The 23668-nt window shown below is 35.8% G+C and overlaps 1 protein-coding gene across 2 annotated transcripts in view; it reads right to left on the bottom strand.

Annotated features, from left to right (window-relative positions):
- Window positions 1–23668, bottom strand: part of Sec24d (SEC24 homolog D, COPII coat complex component) — an 87017-nt gene that overhangs the window by 44379 nt on the left and 18970 nt on the right. For both annotated transcript variants that reach the window (XM_010610800.2, XM_010610804.2), the window contains exons 7-8: window positions 21683–21810; window positions 585–723 (exon numbers count right to left, since the gene is read on the bottom strand). In XM_010610800.2, the coding sequence (XP_010609102.1) occupies window positions 585–723; window positions 21683–21810 (267 nt within the window). The remainder of the gene's footprint in view (window positions 1–584; window positions 724–21682; window positions 21811–23668) is intronic.

The raw sequence follows: 23668 nt of genomic DNA, 5'->3' as shown, positions 1-23668 counted from the left end.
GGGGGGGGGTGCGCGCGCATGCGCATGTGTGTGTGCATGCATGACCTTCTGTGGAACATAAGAACTCTTATGGCAAGTTTGTAGTGTTTTCAACAAGTCAATTCATACCAGAATAAAAGTGAATTATAATGAATGCAGGAAAGTGCTTCATAATAATGATCCTGTCTCCTTAAGAAATTCAACATTTATATAAGAGGGAAAACCTAGAACATGTTAAAGCTTCTCCTAAACATTAATCAGTATATATTCAAAAATAAATGAGGAGTGGAAAAGGAGGAAAAGTCTCTTAGGTTTATCATCTATAAATACCAGAGGTAAAAATCTTACTTTGTTTCCAGCTGGGGCTTTATGGAAGGGGATTGAAAAATAAATCCTTCCCCTTGCCTTGCACTTTGAGCTTTCTTTTAAGTGAAGAAACAGCACAATTTCCATGTGGGACTCATGTAGCTACATAAAGCCAAGAGGGACTTGGATTTCCCAACAGGACATATTCTACTTAGTTTCCTTCTGGAGAAATTATTAAAAATAGTTGCTGCTACCTAGAAAAAAAATCTGTTTTTTCCTAAGCCAAGAAGCACACTTACCATCATTCACACAGTTGCAAAACCCACACTGATACTGCCTTCCTCCTTCGATGAACTGCATGAACGGGCACATGTAGGCCTTGCACCTGTTACACCTGACTGGTCCATTCTCTCCATGATTTACCAAATAAAGGGGAGTCTGCAAGAAGCAAGTGAAACGTGATGAATAGTGGGTATATCATCTCTAAGTTTTATAGTTAAAATTTGAAAAGTATTCTAATGACAATCATTAAGGAACTTTCAACATGCGGTATGTGCCAGGACAGTCTATGTCCCTGTTGTTAACATACGAATTTAAGGTAATACAATGCTGTCCACAATAGCCAGCCAAAAGTAAATTCAAATTTATATGTCACTTACAAGAATACAAATATGTACTCATATATTTGTATCTATATATGTGTGTGTATTTACCTATATGAATGTGGAAAAAGGAGAAAGAAAATATAATAATATCTAATTATGCTTATGTTAAAACATGCTGGATATCTATTTCACACATTTTGCTAAGCTTGCTTATGGACTACAAATAAAGTGAAAATTGGTCTGCTTTTAAAAGCTCCAGTATTGCACAGCAGTATACTGTTTATGTAGTTTTCGCAGAGTATATAAAATATTTCTTCAAAAATGGAACTATCTGAAGAAACATACAAGAATATCTACTCATTAGGCTAGGAGGTCAGTTCTGCCTTGTCTGTTATTTTATCAAATGACAAACTATTTCAGAGCACTCTCAATGTGGCTGGCCATGCTTTGTCAAAGCTAGAAAAATGCACCTTCTTCACAAAGATATGTAGAAAACATGATACGCACTTACAGTTTGAAAGTGAAAAAGCTAGGCATTACAAAGAAATCTAAGAAAGCTGTTTGTTTCTTAATGTCTCCAGCTTTTCAGAGAACCACAAAGATCCATCTTATTTTATAAGTCTCCTTAAAGATAACATGTTTTGAAATGCTTGAGAATTGCAGGGTTTGGCATATATAAAATTTTTTAAAAATTTAAGATACTCATGTAAATAAAGCAGTCTGCCTTTTAATGGAGGCCTGAAGAACAGGAGGTAGGAGATAGGAGGAGGGGCTGGTGGAGGTGGGGGATGGGGAACAGTCATCAGAACATTTCCTGCTAAAGCCTTAGAAAACTGAGATCTGTTGTTCGTCCTTGTGCAGATGTTCCGTGTGAAAACTGATCCTCTGCTGAGATTTTTAGAAATGAGCTAGGAGGTCTCAGAGCAGGAGGGGTGGGCAGGGGGGAGAGAGAGAGTGTGCGATTTAGTACAATACTAAAAAAAAAAGAGAAAGGATAAAATAAATACATTCAGAATCCCAGTTTATGGTCTCCATGTCCACTACAGGGACACAGCTCTGCGGCTGCGCTGGCAGGGTTGGGTCAAGGGTCAAATGAGTAATACGTGCCCTGTGCTGTAGACAGCAACACGCCAGGTACAAATGCTGGGAAAAGGTGTCATCATTTCTATCCAGAACAATCTGTCCTCTCAAAATTACTCAGCCCAGGAGAATGTCATTAATAGGAGGGTTGCTGCACAGTAAGTATGAGATGGACAGAGTATGAGTCCTGTTAGTTACCCCAAAATATTATCTGGTTAAAATGACCCAGAAGAAAGAGAATTTACCAGGAGATTTTGTACAATCTGATGGTTAAAGTGAGAAACAGAGAAGATTTTTTAAAATGCTAGGTAACTAGTTTAAATATAGATTCACACAAATTTATACATTGACACATACAGCTCTTTTATACAAATCTTTGGTTTGAAAGGCATAAAGTGATAAACGTTTGTTCTCTTTAGCTGATAATAAGAGATGATGTGAGGAGACAAGACAGAAGCAAAAAGATGCAGGTGCAAGAAAAAGATGATAATGAAGATTCTTAGGACGGTAAGTGAAGTATGAGAGTAAGAAGTGAGAGACAACAACAAATATATACTGATCATGTTGCTGTTTCTGGATGGAAAGTCTAATTATCCAGTATGTCTTTGGCTACTGTTCTGATCTACAGCTTCAAAGCCCCTGAGATCAAGAATGCTTTTAGAAGCTGAAATAGGTAGAAATTCTGCAATGTTCATTTACTTTAGCCAAATTTGCTTTTATCATCCTTTTATATTGAGTTCAAAGAACATAATCAATGCTATGAGAGACTTTAGAAACAAAACATGATGCAATTATTTGACAGACAAGCCAGAAGTAATGGAAAGAAAATTGCCTTTATTTTTACTGCCATGATTTGCTCAAAGCCAGGCCCAGCCAAAAATTACTATGAATGTCAGCAACTAACACCTAAGCATTCCAGCCCTGGCAGATTCCAACTTGTAGAGAATGTCTAGCAATAAACTGGAGTCAAGTCATGACTCGGCTATTAAATACTTACCTTTCCTATTTTCACTCTTTTGGAAAGCAGATGATAGGTAAGGTCTTCAGATATTCAAGGTGACAGCAAAGAATGTTAAAAGCTTTTTAGCTGTTTATATTTTATTTGGGGGCAAGAGGGCAAGGGTTTCTAAAAGACACCGTCTTGTTTCATCTCTCTTAGGCCATGTTGAAAACCATCAAAGATTTTTCTTCACTCTCTCTAGATCTGTTTGCCTACAGAACTGTGCATGAGCTCCTAAACAGACTAAGCTCATTTTTCCTGTGTTCGATTTTAGTGAATACTGTACAGCCTTTCTTTAAAAATCATATTACTTTCCCAAAAAATGCCCTAAGTTTTTTGTTTCCCTTAACAAGCACACTGTATCATGTTTGCTCCAGAAACATTTTCAGGTTACAGAATTTTGTCTACAGTGAACTTTCATCTTAGGCTTTCAGGAGATTATTGCCTCCTCTTTCTTTTCCTTTCTTCTTTTATAAATGCAAAAGTGAGAGCATGGAGCTGGGGATTTAGCTCAGTGGTGCTGCACCTGCCTGGTACTGAGTTTAATCCCTGATACAAAAAAAAAAAGTGAAAGGATGGTGAGTCTGGCTCTGGCCCCGTGCAGCATGAATTTATACAATCTAAAATTGATGGGAAGCTGAGGAAAGACAAGGGAGGAGAGTCATTTGAATCTCATATTTCTGGATCAACAAGGGTATGTCAAATAGTACATTGGTATTAATTTTCATTAAAATCCTTAAATTGAATAAAATGCACCTCTTTTTGTGCATATATAGTAAATACCACAGTCCATTTTGGTCCACAAGCAAAAGTATTATTCACTCAGTATTAAAATGATATCAATGATTACAAAGCAAAACACTTTTTGATTAAATTTTCATGTTAAAGAGGTATATATCAAGCTGGGCCTAGTGGTGCAGTCCTGTAATCCTAGTACTCTGAGGCTGAGGCAGGAGAATTATAAGTTCAAGCCCAGCCTAGGGAACTTTGTGACTTAGTAAGACCCAGCCTATAAATAAATAAATAAATAACTTAATTTTGAAACAGGGTTGGAGATATAACAAAAAGAAGGAAAGAAACAAACTACTAATAATACCTTTTAATTTTTCTTATTTTAACTTATTATCAGTTTTTAGTTTTTAATATATTATCCGTTTCCTTCTCTCATATAACATTTGCATAGTGGATACACTGTTTGCCTTCCTTGCCTGAGATGCAGTGGAATACAAACAAGTTACAACCGCACACATATGCTATTAAAAGAACAGTGTAAGAGTAGAAAGAACACTTTCCCAACCATTAGTAACAAAAGCTATTTTTGGCTTCAAAAGGCAATGTTAAACTATTCACAGATTGTATTTCCAAAATAAAAGCAGATGCTGAAAAAAGAAATTGAAGTACAATGTAGGAAGACCCATAACGAAGAATTTTTATAAAGATTATAGGCTGTGTATTTTTGTTATGGCACCTGTATTGCTAAGAAAAGTCTCGATACATAAATCTAGCTATAGATTTCTGTTTTAGGAAAGTGATCTACAGAAAGCAGCTAAATACCAAACATGGGAAGCCAAAAATATGAAGGTGTTTTAACAGCATGGCTCCAGTAGGTGGCATTGTGGAACTAAAAATTAAAATAAAGCTGAAACTAATTTATCAGTGGTTTAATACAGTATGCATAATTGTGTTATATTCATTTTACGTAATTCTAATAACATTTAGCTGAGCTAATAGCAGCTATTACCATCACAAAATTAAGAAACCTAAACTTTCTTAAAATTATTAAACCTATGATTAATGGTTTAAAATATTCTAAGTGAAACAATGAAATTAAACATGAACATAGGCTATTTTATGCACAAATTAAATATGTGCCAGACTTACTGAGGTAATAAGCAAGAAAATGCATTTAAAATGTTTCTAATGCTCTGCCACATTTCCTTGACTACATGAACGGAAATGGATACACTGTTGGGCTAGGCAGCTAGAGAGTACAGCAGGCAACTTTAAAAGCCGCCTGAGAAGCAAAGTGAAAAATGAAAAAACAACACACTATGATGCTTGCTGAATCAGGGCACTTGGCAGCACACTTGAAGAAATGTTCCTCTAAAGTAAAAAGCTACTTTCCCGGTGGAGCATCAAATCACCAGTAACGATGCAAACACAGGGGCAGAGGATAAAATGGACAAACTCCAGGTCTCAGGTGACCCCAAATTAGTGAGGTCGTATCTGACAGGATTCAGGATGTTGCTGGGTGGAACTGACCCCATCTTTCCTTTCTTCTCAAATGTGCCTCACCAACCACTTCTCTTATATTTTAGCACTAAAGTTTATACAAGTTCACACACACCTATGCACATGCACACACACACACACACACACACAGACACACATACACACACACACACACACTTATTTTTACCACCTATTTCTCCTTCTCTTCTAAGACTTATTTACTCATCTTGAAAAAAGATAGACGTTTTCCATGTTAAATGAACACTTCTCTCTTTCCTCTCTTTTTATTTCCTTCATCACAAGACTCAAGGAAAGTTATCAGTGTCCTGGAACTATACAGTTGGCTGACATCACTAATAATCTATTGCTGTATATCTGCAGGAAATAGTGAGGCGATGGAAGAGCAGCAGCGTTAGATTCCCAGAGAATTACAGCCAGGAGCTGTATCAACGTTTTAAAGACATCTCCATATGAAAGAGAAATGAGAAGCAGCTTGCACGTGTCTTCTAATTTTAGCTTTTCCAACATGATGTCTGTCTGAATGGACAGAAAAGGTATGAGATACTTTTTAAATATTAAAATCACCTCATAACTTTAAAAAACAAACAGTAATGACACAATGCACTCTACTAATTCTAAGAACATATTTCTGCTTTTTCAAGATATCCTCAGAGTTGTCGTTTGTCAAAATTAAGATAGTATGGTTCACTAAAAAAATGCACGTGCAATACATTAACTATTGACTCATACCTTTTCTGTCTTCCAGCATGCCTAAAGTCTGAATATTTAACATTTTTAAAGGATGGTTGTTCATCATGGGTTCTGCATTATTGTTTCACATACTATTTCCAGCCTTCTGCTTATATCTTTCAATTAATACAAATTACCTCATCAGCTTTCTCGTGCGGGCATTCCCAAAAAACAATAGGGCTCCACTCCCAAGAAGGAGCTGTGTGTGAAGTTACACTGACAGTATGAAACTGCTGCTGCTGGAGATACATATGTACAAGGATTTTCTGGGAAGAATAATCTGATGTGGAAAATGTTCCTTTATCAAGCCAGAGGACTGTGTCACATTTTGGCAAGTCTAACTTTAAATATTCTCATCTGATTTAGGTCCTAATACAGGCAAATAGTTTTCTCTTCCATCACCTCACTATTTCCTGCAGATATACAGCAATAATTTAGCAGAACACCCTACCTCTGCCTTCAGCAGAAAAACTGAAAATAGCAGGCAGGAACTCCCTTGCCCTTTCCCCACTAGTTAACCAGCATCTAAAGATTGCCCTTCTTCTCTGTCCTCTTACAATGGAATGTGCCATCCCTCTCTCTCTTCCTGACTTCTCAGAGGCCCGGTGTAATCCAGGACCATGTCTACACCTGGCCCCTCAGGACCAACTGACTCCTAAGGGAGAATTACATTTTGCTATTTAAATCTAGGCCACTTGCAGAGAACATTTCACTTCCATAGCCTACACCTTGTGTGTCTGATACTTCTTCTCTTACCTTGCACTGAAAGCACTCATCACACTGTTTTACATTTTGGAGCCAGTACTACACTCTCAAGTCCACAATTCACAGGTCCAGGGTGTTTACTGTTCTTTCCCTTGGAGTCTGAGACCTGAGAGATTGGTTATTCAACAGGTGAGTGAATAAATTATCCACCAGGGGCTTACAAATGTGTAAGAAGCTCAGAGAAATTTGTGATAGCTACTAAAGCAAAAGGCACAGGTGAAAGAAGAAATGGACCATGGGGTTAACAAAAGCTTCATTCTAAAACAGAGAAAGTAATAGGCAATTATAAGGAGTTATATGTTCACTGAATGCCCAAAAGAGAGAATTTCAGGAAACGAGAAGAGCATAGGACAAAGTCCAGGATGTGTTGGGGGCCAACAGAAACAGAACCTAGTCCAGGTGACACAAAGGAAGAGGAAGGCCGGAGAGATTTTGTGGACAGCCTGTAAGCCAGATAGAGTATCTTGACTGGCCAGATTTAAGACAGGCAGGCAGACAGACAGACAGACTATCACAAAGAACGTCTAGAGTTCTTGTTTCATTATTTCCTATTTTTCACTCAATTCATAAAGCTCTGGATTTTTAAAATAAATTCAAAAGAGTTTTGAATGGTGTGAATTTTTTACACTAAATTTCTAACTAAAATACTCTACTCAAAGGCAGTTTGTAAGCTTTATGTTCACTGTTGACACACACTACAGCCCCCGGACTAAATTATAGAATAGATTCTCAATAAATATTTGTTGAATGGATGAAAAGGGAGGAGAAAAACATGACAGACAAAGAGGGAGAGAGAGAGAGAGAGAAAAACTGCAGGCTGAAGAAAAATATGGAAGGGAGAAAGAACAGAGGAACATACATGAGACTTCCAGATATCTGCCAGTGCTTCTGCATGTAACAAATCCTAATATTATACGATTATCCCAAAATACATACGAACAACTAAACCATGAGGCTTCTCTCACAGCCCAAAGTGTTTTTAAGCAAACACAGCTGTGACCTTTCTACCCAGCCCTTTAAAACCAGGAGGGCTCTTTGGGGGGAAGGTCACATTGGACAAAGTCCATGAGGGGTGGCTCCTGGGGAGCAGGCAGCCAGTTTCCAAAGGGAAATAAACAGGAGGGCAGTTAGGAACATCTTTCTATCAGTCCTCGGGCACGACCGAACTATATAAGAGGTGCTGATTCTTAAAGTGCTCTGCTTAGACTGACAGGCTGACACAGTTCTTTGAGGGATGAGCATATTTACGAAGTTCAGCATTGTTTTTCTTGTTGGAACAGATGTAGGAACTTTTAAGTAAAATGCCCTCTCTCAAGATACTCTTATCTGGCTTTGATGCTTAGGAATTATGTAGTTAAGTATCATTTCCCTATATATTTTTTCTTTTCCCTTCCTTCCCCCCGCCCTTTTTTTTTTTTCCTTTTGCAGTACCATGGATTAAACCCAGGGTTATATTCCCAGATCTTTTTTACTTTGGGATAAGATCTTACTCAACTGCCCAGGCTGGGCTTGAACTTGCAATCCTCCTGCTTCGGCCTCCCACAGTGATGGGAATAAGGCAAGAGACTACACTTCTGGCTTCCCACATTTCCTATGATTTTATAATGATTTTGTCCTTTATCCCCAAGAGAGAATTATACTTTGAAAAAGATCTATTTAATTACTATAAAAATACACAATGTTCCACAGGCGATTAAAATATATTTTAGATTTAAACTCCTCTGAATGAAGTAAATTTCTCCTATAACAGAATAATTAGTAACTAGCTTTCTATTCCTCAAAGTCAAGTTATGAACTATTCTACTTTAAAGCTGAAAGGGTTAAAAATAATAAATCTTTTCTTTCTCTGGCAGAACTGAAATTGGCCAATGTATTTTCTCCACTTAACTCACTTGGCCACTTAACTGGCCATAAAAACACCTTCAGATGACTTTCATCTATGCGAACTCTTTCTTTAGAGATGCCTTGTCAGTCAGGCCTACTGACCACTCCACTTAATGTGAAATGGGTATCCCACCCCTGCCTGGCATCTGGCACCCCCGATCCTGCCCTACTTTTTCCTTTCTCCACAGCAGTAGATGCTTAAACAAGCTTTGGGAGGGCAAGATTCTGTCTGCTGCATCCATCTACATATCCTAGGTGCCAAGAACAGTATCTTATACATATTTTGTGAATATAAGCATTTATGGAATAGAATGGATAACTATTCTTAAATCCTTTCCAAAATAAAGTGGTAATAAATTCATCATGGTCCTTCATAAAAATAGGCTGCTAATCAACTACCAATCAGATGACACTATTATCATTCTGATTATATCATATAGATAACTGAAACACTGCTAAAGACTTTATACAATCCTAAAGCTTATTCTGCAAATAATGACATTCAAACTGCCATTTCTCTTTCCACAATAGCTTCTATGGAAGCCACACACTTATTTAAATATGTCTGAAACTTTTTGTACATGTTGCCTTCACAGTGGGAAAAAATATGACTCCAAGAGTCCTCCAGTCCAGTCCCGTCTCAGTGTAAATATTAGTGATTAGTTATCCCTGGTAGCCAGCCATTTGGACTGGGAGGCTGCTTCCAGTTACCTAGGAATTCATCTTGTGTGAGTTAATTTGATTTGGGAAAATAGCCAAAATCATTTGGAGTAGAGAATTAAAACTAAGCCTTAAAATGCTGAGAAAATATTTTAAGTTAAAAAAGATGTATGGGATGGGGCCGGGGATTTAGCTCAGCGGTTCAGTGGCCTGCCTTGCAAGCACAAGGACCCAAGCTCAATCCCCGGTACCAAAAAAAAAAAAAAAAAAAAAAAAAAAAAAGATGCATGGTCAATTTGAAAGCATAGAGACAAATAAATACATTTATATTTTTATCATAAATCATTAATGAACTAGAATGGGAGAGATGACTTCTTAACTTATCAAATAGTTAATGAAAATTGCTAAGTATAAAAAAAATATACATTTTCTATTCTTTTCCTGTAAGAAAAAGCAATACAGACAAAATTATGCTTTTGAAGTAATTAGATAAGAGAGTTTTCCACAACTTTTCAAATTGTAAAGAATAAGAATGTATAAGACATAGTGAACACAAATAAACTTAATCTTATCCCTGTATTAAAGACTACAATATACTTTGATTTTCTCCACAGTTCAGTTAGGCTTAAGAAAAATAATCTTTGTGGTATCTCTATGATATATATTTCAATTTATAATCATAGCTCTTCTATTTTCCTTTTTTTTTTTTTAACTTGCAGATCTATGATTTAAGAAAATCAGTGATGGTCTTGCTTTCCCTAACACCACGCCTGGCAAATTTTAAGGATTTTATCCCACTCCTTTTACATTTATCACTCACACCTGCCCCTCCATACACATATGCACACATACAAATGCCATACACCTCCACTGATAGAAAGGGGCACGGGGAGGGAAAAGAATAAAAGTGAAACTAAAGCTAAATTTATGAAAAGTTTTACTGTCTAGGAAATTCTGTAAGGAACTGCTGTTCTCATCAGCCCAGCTGTTTTTATCTGGTTCAATACTAAAAGTATGGATTACGCACACTGAATCCTCAAATGGTGATTTTTCATAAGAACATATGTGTGGAAAATACGTTCACTGTTACAGAACAGGAAACTCAAGTGAATGGCAGGTGCCTGGATAAGGAGATGCATCCAAAATGCAGGCCCCTGGCCTTACCTTGCACAGTCAGTTCCTTTCATGTTTACTTTCAGTTTCAGATACAGCATTTATACCCAAGATGTTCAATAAATGTTTGAGCATAGATCTTTATGGTGAAAATATCATCAAATGACATGGCCTAAAATTACAGTATACTTCCATATATAAGTAAAATTGTATGGTGAAAATATCATATTTAAATATTACTTACCATAAAAAAATTCCAAATACTCTTTTAGGCCGAGAACAAAATCATGAGTAACATCAGACATAGTTCCTACCCTTATATAGAACCTAATGATCAAATATACAAATACAAAAATCACAAACTGTGATACAAGGTACAATGGGAACTATAAGGGAGTATGGAGGAAGTAACTTCAAACTGGAATTTAAAATATGATTATGAAATAACTAGGTTTAAGGACAGGATAGTAGGAGGTAAGAGGAGTTGAAGAAAAAATTATTTCAGCAAATGCCCATGAAATATCTTAGGAAGGAAAAAGCTATATAGTAATGGATAGGGTGATAGTTTAGTGTTAGAGCCCTTGCTGAAAATGTGAGGCTCTGCATTAGATCCCCAGCACCACACAGACAGACAGACAGACAGACAGACACACACACACACACACACACACACACACACACACACACACACTTTTAGCATAGATCTTAACGTGTATGTGTATAAAAATTAAATTTACACTTGATCTTAGCCAAAAGGCCGAGAAGCGATTAAAAATTAAATTTAAAACAAAATTTAAAAAATAGTGATATAAAATCAAGTGACAGCATGCAATAGTCTTTAAAAATATAAATAAGGGACTAAGTCTCTTTTTCCATTTGTGTACAAATAAGACTGTGGAGTGTAAATCAGTTTCCTCCTTAGAATATATGTACCTGGAATTCCTGAAGAGGTTTGATAAGATCTTTCTTAAATATTTACACCTCTGATAAATATAAATTATCTATATTTTCATACTTCTCTTGTTTGAATAAAATCAAAGATTACTGGATTTAAATAATATTTTAATATTTAATATTGTATAGTAAATCATAATAAACAAAGACAATAATAAACTACCATTATTATACTATCTTATTTTAAAAAATAAGTAGCATTTTAATTTTATTCCCAAGAGAAAGGAGGCCCAAAAGTTGATTAAAATGTTAAAGGTCACACTGCAAGATGTAATATAGTCAATTTATGCACCTAACTCCATTTGACTCCCAAATTCCTGTTCTTCCCATCATACTTATAACAGTGTCACACACAGCTAGCAAAGAATCACTTCCAAAATAACTTTTGCCTTAGACAAATCTGGGTGCCACTTTCAGATATTCTAGGAGATAATTGCAAATTACAAGTTTGGATAGAGTTTTGTTTTTCTACCTCCCTTCTTTTTAAAAAATGAGAATTTTTTGTTTGTTTTGTTTTGGCATGGTACTGAGGATTGAACCCAGGGTCTTCACACTGAGCTACATCCCCAGATCTTTTGTTTTGTTTTGTTTTTCAATTTGAGAGAGGGTCTCACTAAGTTTCTAAGTTGCCCAAGTTGGACTCAAACTTGGTGATCCTACTGCATCAGCCTCCCGGAGTTCTGGGAGGATAGGCATGTGCTGCACAACTGACTTTTTCTAGCCTTTTATTCAACAAGAACTTGATGTCTAGAAAATTTTTCAATATACAATTTTAAATTATTGTATTTTCCCCTACTTGATTACAAAAGGAACACATCCATTTCATATGTCAGAGCTCTCATATTCTTTAAATATCTACAAAAGTTGGCTGAAGTTAGGAACATGAAACAAAGTATAAATATATCCCTGATTTCAAAATCTCACCCATTCTAAGAGACCACAAACCTTCCAACCAAACATGATACAATGCTGAGGAGTCTGTTAAAAAGCCATATTCCTATTTTAGAAATGTTAAACTACAAGAAAGAGCAAGTCTTAGAGCTGGTAGAAACGGCAGCAGGAGGGTCTAAAACCGGTCCCCTCTGTGGCGGCTTCTCCTTGCGCCATGTCCTGCATGGATGAGGCTGGTCCCCTGGGTCACATTTAGGGATGCTGTGTCCTCAGCCCCCAGGGCACTGCAGGTCAGAAACCTCTCACCTACACCCATAAAAGTTCAGTCATGGCAGACTGTTTTCATTTTTATTCTTGTTCCTCCTGAAGTTATTCTTTTCTTAATAAAAGTTAGATTTACATAAATAATTTTGTGATTGAGAAAATAAGCTTGGTACATTTAGCTTCTAAAGTGTAACTTAAAATATAATTCTAATAACCTTTGCCCTAACAAATGTACTGTCTCCTAGTGTTATAATACAGTTCTAAAACAGGACAGCATTCTGTTCTCCAGCTGCCAAAATTTTTCATAGTACTTTTTAATAGCAGTGTAACAAGAATGACTAAAAATCTTAAGGGATAAGAGTCAGTTGCTAATGTAACTTTGAAGAATAAAGCTTCCTTATATGTTATATTCATCATTCCTGAGTGCACATATTTTATTTTTCCAAGGTTTTTTTATAAATATAATGCTTTAAAAATATTGCAGTAAAGCTTACACAGGATCATAAAGTATATCTTTAAAAGTTAAAGACTTTAATGTTTTCATTTAAAAATAATCTTGGTTGTAAATCTTCTTTAAATTCTTTACAGGCTATGACATTATGCAGTAATTAGTTTAATTTCAAGAGGTATTTATACTAACACTACCCTATATGTAAAAATGGCTATATATAAAAATGCATAGACTCACAAACTTTTATTTTAAAATGTGTAATACACTAGAAGTGTATTATTAGAAAGTATACTAATAGTACAATACAAATGAAATCACTCTGACTTGAACTGTATTTTATTCACTTGGATTTCTAATAACATACGGGATTTCATAAACAAATAGTGATCCACATTAAATGCCCCAAAAAGACTGGAACAGCAAGTCTGACACTAACAGATTTATAGGACAGCAGAATTGGACTTCTCCCTCAAGGGAATGGAGGCCCAAGGTCACAAGGCACAGTAGAGACCTGAAATCATTTCCTGGCTCCTAATCCAGTGTTCCACCCTTTAGTTATATATCACGCTAGGAAGTAAATTATTATTTCCCAAAATATCTTTATCAAAATTCTTCCAAAACATTTCCTGTCCTTTATAATGAATAGAACCTCTATTATTAATATATGATAGAATAGTGTTATTTATTTCTGCAATGATGTTGATGAACTTGTAAAAAATATAGTGGCACCTCGGTTCATGAACATTTTGATTTGTAAAAATTAGGTTCACAAACAGAAGGGTTTGGAAAACTTTTGCTTGTTTGCAAACTCTACATTGGATGACAAACATGACCGTGGCCATCTTTCCCACATGAACACAAAAGTAGCAGTGTTCCACAAATGGAAAACACGTTTTCCAGAATCATAGAACAAATTAAGTTTGTGAACCAAGGTGCCACTGTACATCAATAGATTCTCAAATGGTTGTTTTACCCAGAGTTTGCTGGTGGCCATTTAAAAGAATGAAACAAAATAGCCCAAGTAGAATAAAAGCTTTTAGTTCATTAGCTACATGTTTATCAACAGATATAATAATTGCCAGCATATAATTAAGACTCGTTTTGTTAAAACTTGAGTCCTAACTTAAGAGTCCTAAGATCACTAGAAACCAACCACCTTTCTGGAGTTTAGCCTGTCTTTCTATGTCAATACAGCCCTATGCACAGTCCGTTTACTCAACTAAGATCTCCACTGGATGCCCAATACTCTATTGAGCTCTGGATGGTGTTGGCCTTCAAGAAATACAAAGCAGAAGCTTGAAATCAAGACTTCAAGGAAAAAATCACTTAAATAGACATTTCAGGGTAACTCAGAGGCTCATAAAAGGCTCATTTCTAAAATCATAGCCAGAAAACAAATGGATGCTGTTTTATGTGTTTAACTAAATAGAACTTCAGAGAGTTCATTTACCACCCCATGGAGTTGGAAGGACATGGAATTCAGAATCTGAAGTTCCAGAAGCATCACTTGCTAGCAACATGACTTTAGTAAGTACAGAACTTGTGGGACTTCATCATTTATAAAAGCAGAGTAACACTTTCTTCACAAATTGCTATCTTCCAAAAGGAAGTAAGACATGTGGTCACCATGACATAAACTACTACAACTACTACAGTCAAGCAGAACTTTTTCTTTTAAGATGTATTAAACAGCAGCATCAACTCTGCCAAAACTTGATGTCACATCACACAAGCAAGTCAAATGCCTGACCAACAATTCCTTCTGTGGCCGACGGATCTGAAGGTCATCCCTGACAGAACGTATTGGTGTTGGGTCTGTTCTCTGATAGTCTTTTACTTTTCTGTTAACTCTACTTATCAGTTCATTGGCATCTATTCCTTTTTTCTTCCAATGGTATCTTCTTCACATTTACTGGTTCTATCATAATAGGAACAATCATTAAGAAGAAAGAATTAAAACAGCAACTAATAATACAGGACAAATCATAGGATAAAGCAAATAATTAGGACATTTACTTAATAAATCTATTGCGAGTGAAACTCTTCCCTGAACCTAAATTCTATAGAACAAGGTTTTTCCTATTAGAGGCTTTTTTTCCCCATTGGAAAAAAATTACCTGTATACTTGCAAACTGTCTATATGCCCTAGTCAAGAGTAACTAGTCTTATTTCTCTCCAGATCCCTAACATCCAGTTCAGCTACAAGCACAATGTGAGTAGAAGGTTAACAATCAGGTAAAATTTAAAGTTTTGAATAAAAGTATACCACTGCTAATTCAATAAGCAAGGAAATAAAATGATTTTGCTTATTATATCCACTTATAAGCTGAAACTGTATAGATATTCCTGAACACAGATGGAGTAAAAGCTTCTACCGTCTGGTTTATATATAAAAGTACCTAATATATTTAGAACTAGGTGTATGTGCTTGTGCAAAATAGAAAGATTTCCTAATTTAGAAAAAGAAAATGAAAAATTAAATTAGTTGCAATCTTCAACTATTTTGAACTTGAAATCTATAGGATCTCGCCTCAGTTCTTACACAGCATCCAAAAGTAAAACACAATAATGTAAAAGTTTACAATATAACCAATAAATCAAATATCTCAATTAATTATATAAATATAACATCAAATATCTCAGTTAATTATATAAAATGTGGGAAGGGATTACACTGAAAACATAGTTTAAAAATTAAAATTATGGTAGATAAGAAGTATGAAGTGCTACAAAATGCTGACACAGATCTGCCCCTGGAAATAGCATACATCTCCAAAGCAAATGTTCTCAGGGAACATTCTCTGATAATAACCGCTTGAATAAGGTTTATTTTTATAGGCTGTTGCTAACACAATGGCATACTTACAACAGTTCTGTCAAACAATGGAACCAATTAAAAAAGCTGTACTAAATAAATTCTTTTCATAGATGCCAAATCAGGATATTGTTCAAAAAGATTTTTAAATTGAAGTAATATTACAGAATTAGTCAGATAAGCAATAAAATTTTAACAATCTACAAAACTGAAAATAAGCCAGTTGTTATAGAGAAAAATGTTAAAATGTTGTTAATACAGAGAATAACAATATTCATGTAATGTGCTTTTAAGACATTTTGTAAAATGATTTCCTTTATTATAAGGTTATAAATACCTAAAGCCAGAATGCTCTGCATTTTCTTTACTTAACTATAATTAGTTTTTTGTTTCTGGCTTGAGCCATTAAATAAATGATATGCCATTTATTGATACCTAAAGAATGAGCCTGATTTAGAGACGAGATTCACTTTGCACGTTGAGTTTGAAGTTCCTGTGTGGTGCCTGAGTAGAGGCCTGAGAGAGGCATTTCGGTATGTGCATACAGGGCTGAACAGGTAGAAATGAATGAATGAAAGGCTAACAGCTTAGAGATTTAGGGTTAAGAATTCTGGTGCCAGACTACCCAGATTTGGATTCTAGCTCCACTACTTAGTAATTTCTGGCCTTAATAAGTTATCTAACACTGTGCTTCAGTATCCCTGAATCTAAATAGGGACAATACATAGACTGATGTGAAGATTAATGTAAATGAACACTTTTGTGGGTTTCTTGTTTTATGAGACACAAGTCTCCCTATGTAGTTCAGAATGACTGTGAACTTACTATGCAGCCCAGGCTGGCCTTGAACTCACAGACATCCATCCTCCTATACCACTGGATTACACATGCACCACTATGCCTGGCAAAGTGAACATTTTTTTTTTAAATCCCATGATTGTGCTCTCACTAGTAGTATAGTACAGCAATGGTGTTTCTCCAGTGTTGGTGGCTCTCCAAGTTTAGGTCCAGTTCAGTGCCCAAAGAGGTACACATTTTGTTAAGTATGCCCTTTAAAAACTTCTTTCTGATGATTTAACATACCTTTCACATTCCTCTGAGTCTATTTCAACAATACAAGTAAAGTATTTCTTTAAATAGTATCTTCACCCAACCTAGGAGACACTTCCATGTATGGGGAAGTAATTCTTAACATATATTCAGAGTAGTCCTATTCTTGAAGTTCTAAGGAAAAAGTAAGGACTTTCTGTATAAAAAAAAAAAAAAAAACAAAAAAAATGCTGTCAAATACACTTACCTGGTCAGTATGCAGAGTCTCTAGCAAAGTTAACAGAATAGAATGTACAGTTTTTTTTTCTCAAGTACATCTTCTTCCTAAGTCAGATTTTAGGAATAAGTAACCCAGCTAACCACATCTGTTAATTACATTGGAAAGCACAGAGACTTTAATACAGCACAGCTGTTCACAAAGGGAACTTTTCATGCTGGAAAGGAGGTAGTATTGGGCTAAAACAAACTTTAGAAAACAGGAAGCATACATTCAGGCTGTGTGTGAAATGTCCATGTGCATGTTTGGGAAGACCTAGAGTAATGTCTGAAAGCTATTTTTCAACCAAAAAAAAAAAAAACCTACACAGTGTATGAAGTTATATTTTCAAGAATACATTGCTGCATAATTTCATTTTCAGTGCTAACAGGTTAATAAGAAGGTTGAAGAGTCCAGTTTCAGGCACTGAGTTTTATACTATTCTACATATATCTAATACAGGTTAGCTTTTTCACCAGGACAGGGAGGCAAAAGAGGATTTTCTTGTTTTTAATTGAAAACCAGACCAAACCATTGCCATGAATAAGGTGATCCCATTGTTCAGAGGCAGAAATCCCATATTCCTGCAACAGAGTTGCTGCCTACCATATTTTGTTATTGTATATATGCTGCAGTTTCTTTCAAGACAGACACGCTATTTTTCCTCATTAGGAAAACAACAGACCACTGAAAAATGATCCAGACAACACAAGAGCAGCACAAGGTTGAAAGAGCATATTGCTAACAAATCCCTCTCCAGAGAGAAGTGTGTCAGTGGCTCCTCTCAATGCTGTTTATACCAATGTATTTCCTCAATTTTAGGTTCCATATTACAAAAGTTTAGTATTTCTAAAAATCTGTCTGCATATCAAAATTAACATACATAGTTACAATAATGTTCTTTTATTAATATGGTTCAAAGTTGTTTTAAAGAATGAGGCTTACTCTAGGTAGTACCATGGAATGTAACTGAAAAAAGAAAAGAGTAAAACAGCATTCATGCTATGCCATCCTTTTTATATTTATTTTGTTACAGGATGGATACATATATGCTGCTATATGTATATTTTACTTCTAAAAGGAATCACAGAGAACAAGTAAAGGCTGTCTGAAAAGGGGAAGTGGTAAAGATAAGAAGATATCTAGTTTTCATTGTATATCCTTTAATCTTCTGAATATACTTTTTACTTACTTAAAAGTTGTTTCTAAAAAGCAAAGAATAATACTACATATTGTTATAAAACTTGCATATGAAGTCAGCATTTAAAAAATACATAAAAGAAGGATACGTATCAAATTCATTAGTGTTTGACCCTGAAAAGGATGAAAGGAAGAAATAAAAGCCTGCCTAAAGACCTATGAAGTTTTAATTCTCTAAAATGTTATTGTAAACAGATATGACAAAATATTAACTGTTGTTAATGATGTGGTGTGTACATGAACACTATACCAGTAAGTATCATTTTTAAAATTTTAAAGAATACAAATTAAAATACATCTCACAGATACCACTACATATTACAATGGTTAAAATTAAAAAGTTAGCAGTTCAATGTGAGAGAGGAAGTGGAGCAATTGTAACTCTAATACAAAATTGGGATGACTGTAACATGGTACAATCATTTTAGAAAACGATCTGGCAATGTCTTATATAATTAAACAAACCTGAAAACTATTCATCAGTATAACTCAAGAAATGAATGTATGTCTATTTGTAGAAAGACTTATATAACAATTTTCATTGTAACTTTGTTTACAGCAATCAGAAAAGGAATAGAGTTCGTGTCCATCAATAAAAGACTACTAGTATATCCATAAATAAAATACTGTAAGAAAAATGAAATAGACTATTGATACATGCAACTGTGTGAAGGCTTTCTAAACATATGGTGAGGAAAACATTTGCATAAAATAATGCATACTTCACAGTTCTATTTATATCAAGTACCAGAATAGCAAAGCAAGTCTATTGTGGAAAAGGTGAGACGTTGATAAGGGGTTACATTACACAGTTGGATACATTTGTCAAAACTCAATGAATATTTACTTTAAGACATGTACATTTTATTCTACATGAATTCCATCTCAAAAGGAAGACTGAAGTGTACTGATGTGTACAACTTACCTTGAAACATCTGAGAGGGAAAGGATGGACATATGACATAACAATTGTAGTTAAATGTTACTGTAGTATTTAGGTGGTAGTTTTAAAGGTGCTCACTATGAAATTCTTTTATGTTTTGTTTGAAAATGTTCATCATAAAATGCGGAACATAAATATTTTTAGTCCACCTATTCTTTACAACGTACATACATTGCATATCGGAGGTCTTTGTCAATATGTATCTGTCCTCCTCATCTTCATTAAGTTTAATAATTTTATAGCAGGGTTTGTAAATATTATATTAAATTTTTGGAGCCATAATAGAAGAGATTTTTTTGCTTTTGCCTATTATTTATTTATTTTTTTCTTTTTTGCACTGGTGGAGATCAAACCCAGGGCCTCATACATACTAAGCAAACATATTACCATTGAGATATATCTTCTTAGAAGGGACCATGTTTATTTTTTTTAATTTTTTTTTTCCTCATTGAGTTTATTGGTACAATCTAGGTATACAGTACAGTTACATTCATCATTGGGATCTTGTTCCTTTATATGACAGATCTTGGTTCTCACTTTTTCCCCTTGTCTCTGCCCTCCTTTTACCCCTCCTCCCCTCCCCTCTTACAAACACTTCATTTCCATTTTTTCATTTTCTCATTTTTTTTCTTTTAAGGGATCATGTTTAAAATAAACAAGGTACAGTGATATATGCGCACCCATGTTTATAGCAGCACAGTTTGTAACAGCTAAAACTTGGAAATAGCCCATTTGCCCATCAGTTGGAAACTGGATAAAGAAGATGTGGTTTTTCTATAAAATGGAATACTACTCAGCCATAAAGAATGAGAAATTAGATTCATTCATAGGAAAATGGATACATATTGAGGATATACTCCTAAGTGAAATAAATAATTCACACATGTGTAAATACTGAATCGTTTCTCTGATGTGAAAAATTATAATAGTACATAAGATCCTAATGAGAAAATTGACAATGTGAAATAGGAAGAAAAGGGCTAAAGGTTAAGGGAAAGTGGGAAGGGTAGGGGAAAGGGAATAAGGGAAAGGAAAAAAATATGAGAAAATGAAAAAATGGAAATAAAGTGTTTGTAAATGGGGAGGGGAGGAGGGGATGAAGGGAGGGCAGGGACAAGGGGAAAAAAATGAGAACCAAGACCTGTCATGTAAAGGTACAAGATCCCAATGATGAATGTAACTGTAATGTATACCTAAAATGTACCAATAAACTCAATTAAAAAATAAACAAGGTAAATGCTGAATGGGCTTCTTAATTTGCAAATATGAAACATACCACCAGGAAGGAGGGCTTTTAGGAACAGCTCAATGCCTCTCCCAGAATCTTCTCTAACCCAGTTCACTGTACTCCGGAAGGAAGACCAGCATTCCACTACTCTCACGAGAGAGACAGAGGTCCCAATGGGCCTCAAAGTCCCTGTAGGCATGGATGCCATCCTTTCCTTTTCTTCCCTCCCTCAGGTTAGGTAACACCAGCACCAGTAACCACAGTTCTCCCACCCCTCCCCCACAGTGCTCCCCAAGCTGGTGTGGCCAGTCCAGGAAAGGGGACAAATCCGTTCTCTCCTGCAGATACTCTGTCTTTCAAACAGACATGGTTACTGCTTTGTGTACAGTAGACCAGTCTTCCTCAAAAGATTATTAGATCCAAGAGTGAGGTTTATGTTGGGAATATAGGCTGAGGCTTTGACCTTTAGCATAGCAACTGGAAACTATGGCTCAGCCTCAGTGGTGAAGAACCTATGGCATTCATATCACAGTGAGCTGTTTGTTACCACCGAACACTCTAAAAAGTTTACCATCACTGAGATTACGAGAATACTGCAATGAGTATGGTCAAGCTCCCACTGGAAGTAAAGCTTCTCTCCCTCTCCTATTTGACTGCTCTGCTGTAGTGCCTATGTCTTTGGGTGGAATTAGATTATTTGTGGATGTCCTTATCAAATACCACTAGTAACATCGTAATATCACAGATTTTAAATGTATACCACTTCTTTTTTTTCTCCTGACTATATATTTGGTATCCTCATCAATATATAAAGACTTCTATTGCATGCTTTCTAATATTTAGTTAAGGAACATTTTGGTCCAGCGGTCATTAAAGTGTATACCATATGACCAAGGACTACAGGACATTCATCTTCTTCTAACAGAACACATCGATGTCAGGGACCTGAACTAGCACATAAGGGCCTCATCACAGGGCATGTGGTTTGTCCCAGTGTGACAGTCCACATATTCTGAATGTGTGCATTGTTATAAAAAAACAGAAAGTGGTTGACTCTGTCAGTATTTGGCTACAGGATGCCAAGTGATACAGTTTGTGAAATCTTTGTTTTCCTAGTGAATTCCATAACTAAAATTTTTATTGTGTAAGTTTATTCCCATTTCATGCTTATAATACAGAATGGTACTTAAGAAAGCAATGAGGAAGAAAGAACTTTGGCATTAGTAAATTATTGAGTAAATCTGTTTATCGCTTACCTCATTTGAAGGGATTGTGGCAAAGGGTTTGATGACAGCAGCTAGTGGGATCTGAGCCTGCTTAGCCATATCTGATGTGCATGGGAAACAGTATGTGGTACAGCGGATGTATCGAGGGCTGGCATTCCCTGAAACAGTGAAGGGATACACTTAGAATATGGTGAGAAAAAATAATGTTCTAAGACACTTAAATATTTATAAGGATGCTTCTATAATGTATCACCTTATTTGCAAAGTTTTTTTATTTCTTAAAATGAAAAAGAAATACGAAATTCTGCAATGTATATGCTTGGAACACTATAATTTATTGCTAATACCCTGAGTTACATAAAGATATTACAGAGGTGTTTTAGTTACTGTTATTTTCCATGAGTGGGGTCTCAAATAGCCTTAATATAGGTTTGAGAGGTGTTCAGATTCAGTGGCAGATAAAAAACAGAGAGGCCCCAAAATACAAAAAGATAAAAGTTTTGGATCACAAACATTTTTCCTTCCTCTTTTTTCATCACTGTATCTATTTATGGGAAGGGTAAGCATCTATATTCCATTTCATACCATCAAGTGATACTTTGTCAAGTATGATTCCATTTTGACAATTTTTTTCTAAACTTGGCAACTGAATTAGAAATAAAATTCTATCTGTAATAGGAATATTATTTTTAAAAACATGCTAATCTACTTTTAACATACATTAGGTTTCTTGACAAAATATCTCTATTTCATGGCATATATGAGTGCTAAAACAATATCCATGACACAACGGATATTTTTAAAGCACTATAGTAACATCTAAAATCTTGAAATGGAATCATAACATATTAGGACCAAAAGAATACAATCATCAAACAATATTCACTGAGTGTCTACTGAGTTTTAGGCACTGTGCAAGATGCTTCCTTATACAGTTTGTGTTCTTGCAGATAATAACACAGATAATAACAGAGCTAACAAACAAGTAAATTATATTGGGCATTGCAATACTGTATGATGAACAAAGCCTATCTGGTTAAGATGTGCCAAACACTGGGAAGGCAATGGCAATTTTAAATATTTACACAATGGTCCTTATTTTCAAAGGGCCATTTAAGTAAAGTCTTTAAAGAGACAAAGGATCTATGCAGGCAGACTCCTGAGGGAAAGACAGTCCTCGCCTAGCAGAGGGACAGCAGAAGGCCTGTGTGGCTGGCCCAGAGTCACTTTTGGGCATAGCAACTGGTGATGGCTCAGAGAAGAAACAGAGCCATATCAGGTGGACTCCTGAGACCATCTGCCCTCCTTATATTTGAATGAAATGCAGGGCCACTGGCAGCATACAGTGGTCTGAGTACCATGCTCTCACAGAGGTCCCTCTGATGGTGGTCTGGAAAAAGGACACAGTGCTGAGGAGCGGAATCAAGGGAACCTAGGAGGAGGCTGCTGCAAGGGGCAGGAGAAAAATGGTGGTGGTGAGGACTTGCCACCTAGCAGTAGAGGTGTGGGAAAATGGGCAGATGCGAATACGTTTTGAGGGTATAGTAACATATTTATTGATGGAAATGATGTATGTGGTGTGAAGATGTCTGAGAAGGGAGAGGGTCAGGATCCAAGGTTTCTGGCCTGAGAAAGTAGCTATGCACCAAAAAGGGAAAGGATGAAGGAAAGGAAGGAGTTCTTAAGGGCTGTGTGGGAATGATTAGAATTAGAATTTGTCAGGCAGCAAAACAGCAATGTTGAGTAGATGGTTAGACATACAAATGTAGAGGGTAGGCAGAAGTCTGGGTTAGAGGTGCAGGACACACTTGGGGTCTCAGAGTATGAATGGTATCTGAAGCCATGCAACTAGACCAAAATTACCAGGGGAATAATTGTGGTCCAAGAAGAGAAGATGACCAAGGACTGTGCAAGGGGACCTCCAACATAAAGATGTCAGAGGTCAGTGGCTTAACCTAGTGAGGAGGTAGAAAGCAAGGAGAGTCTGATGTCCTGGAGATGAAATTAAGAAAGTGT

This window comes from Fukomys damarensis, unplaced genomic scaffold (assembly GCF_012274545.1).
Source record: "Fukomys damarensis isolate Sample0158 unplaced genomic scaffold, DMR_v1.0_HiC HiC_scaffold_38, whole genome shotgun sequence".
Classification (NCBI taxonomy): domain Eukaryota; kingdom Metazoa; phylum Chordata; class Mammalia; order Rodentia; family Bathyergidae; genus Fukomys; species Fukomys damarensis.
Note: the sequence above shows the minus strand (reverse complement) of the source record. Positions and strands in the feature narration are given on the sequence as shown.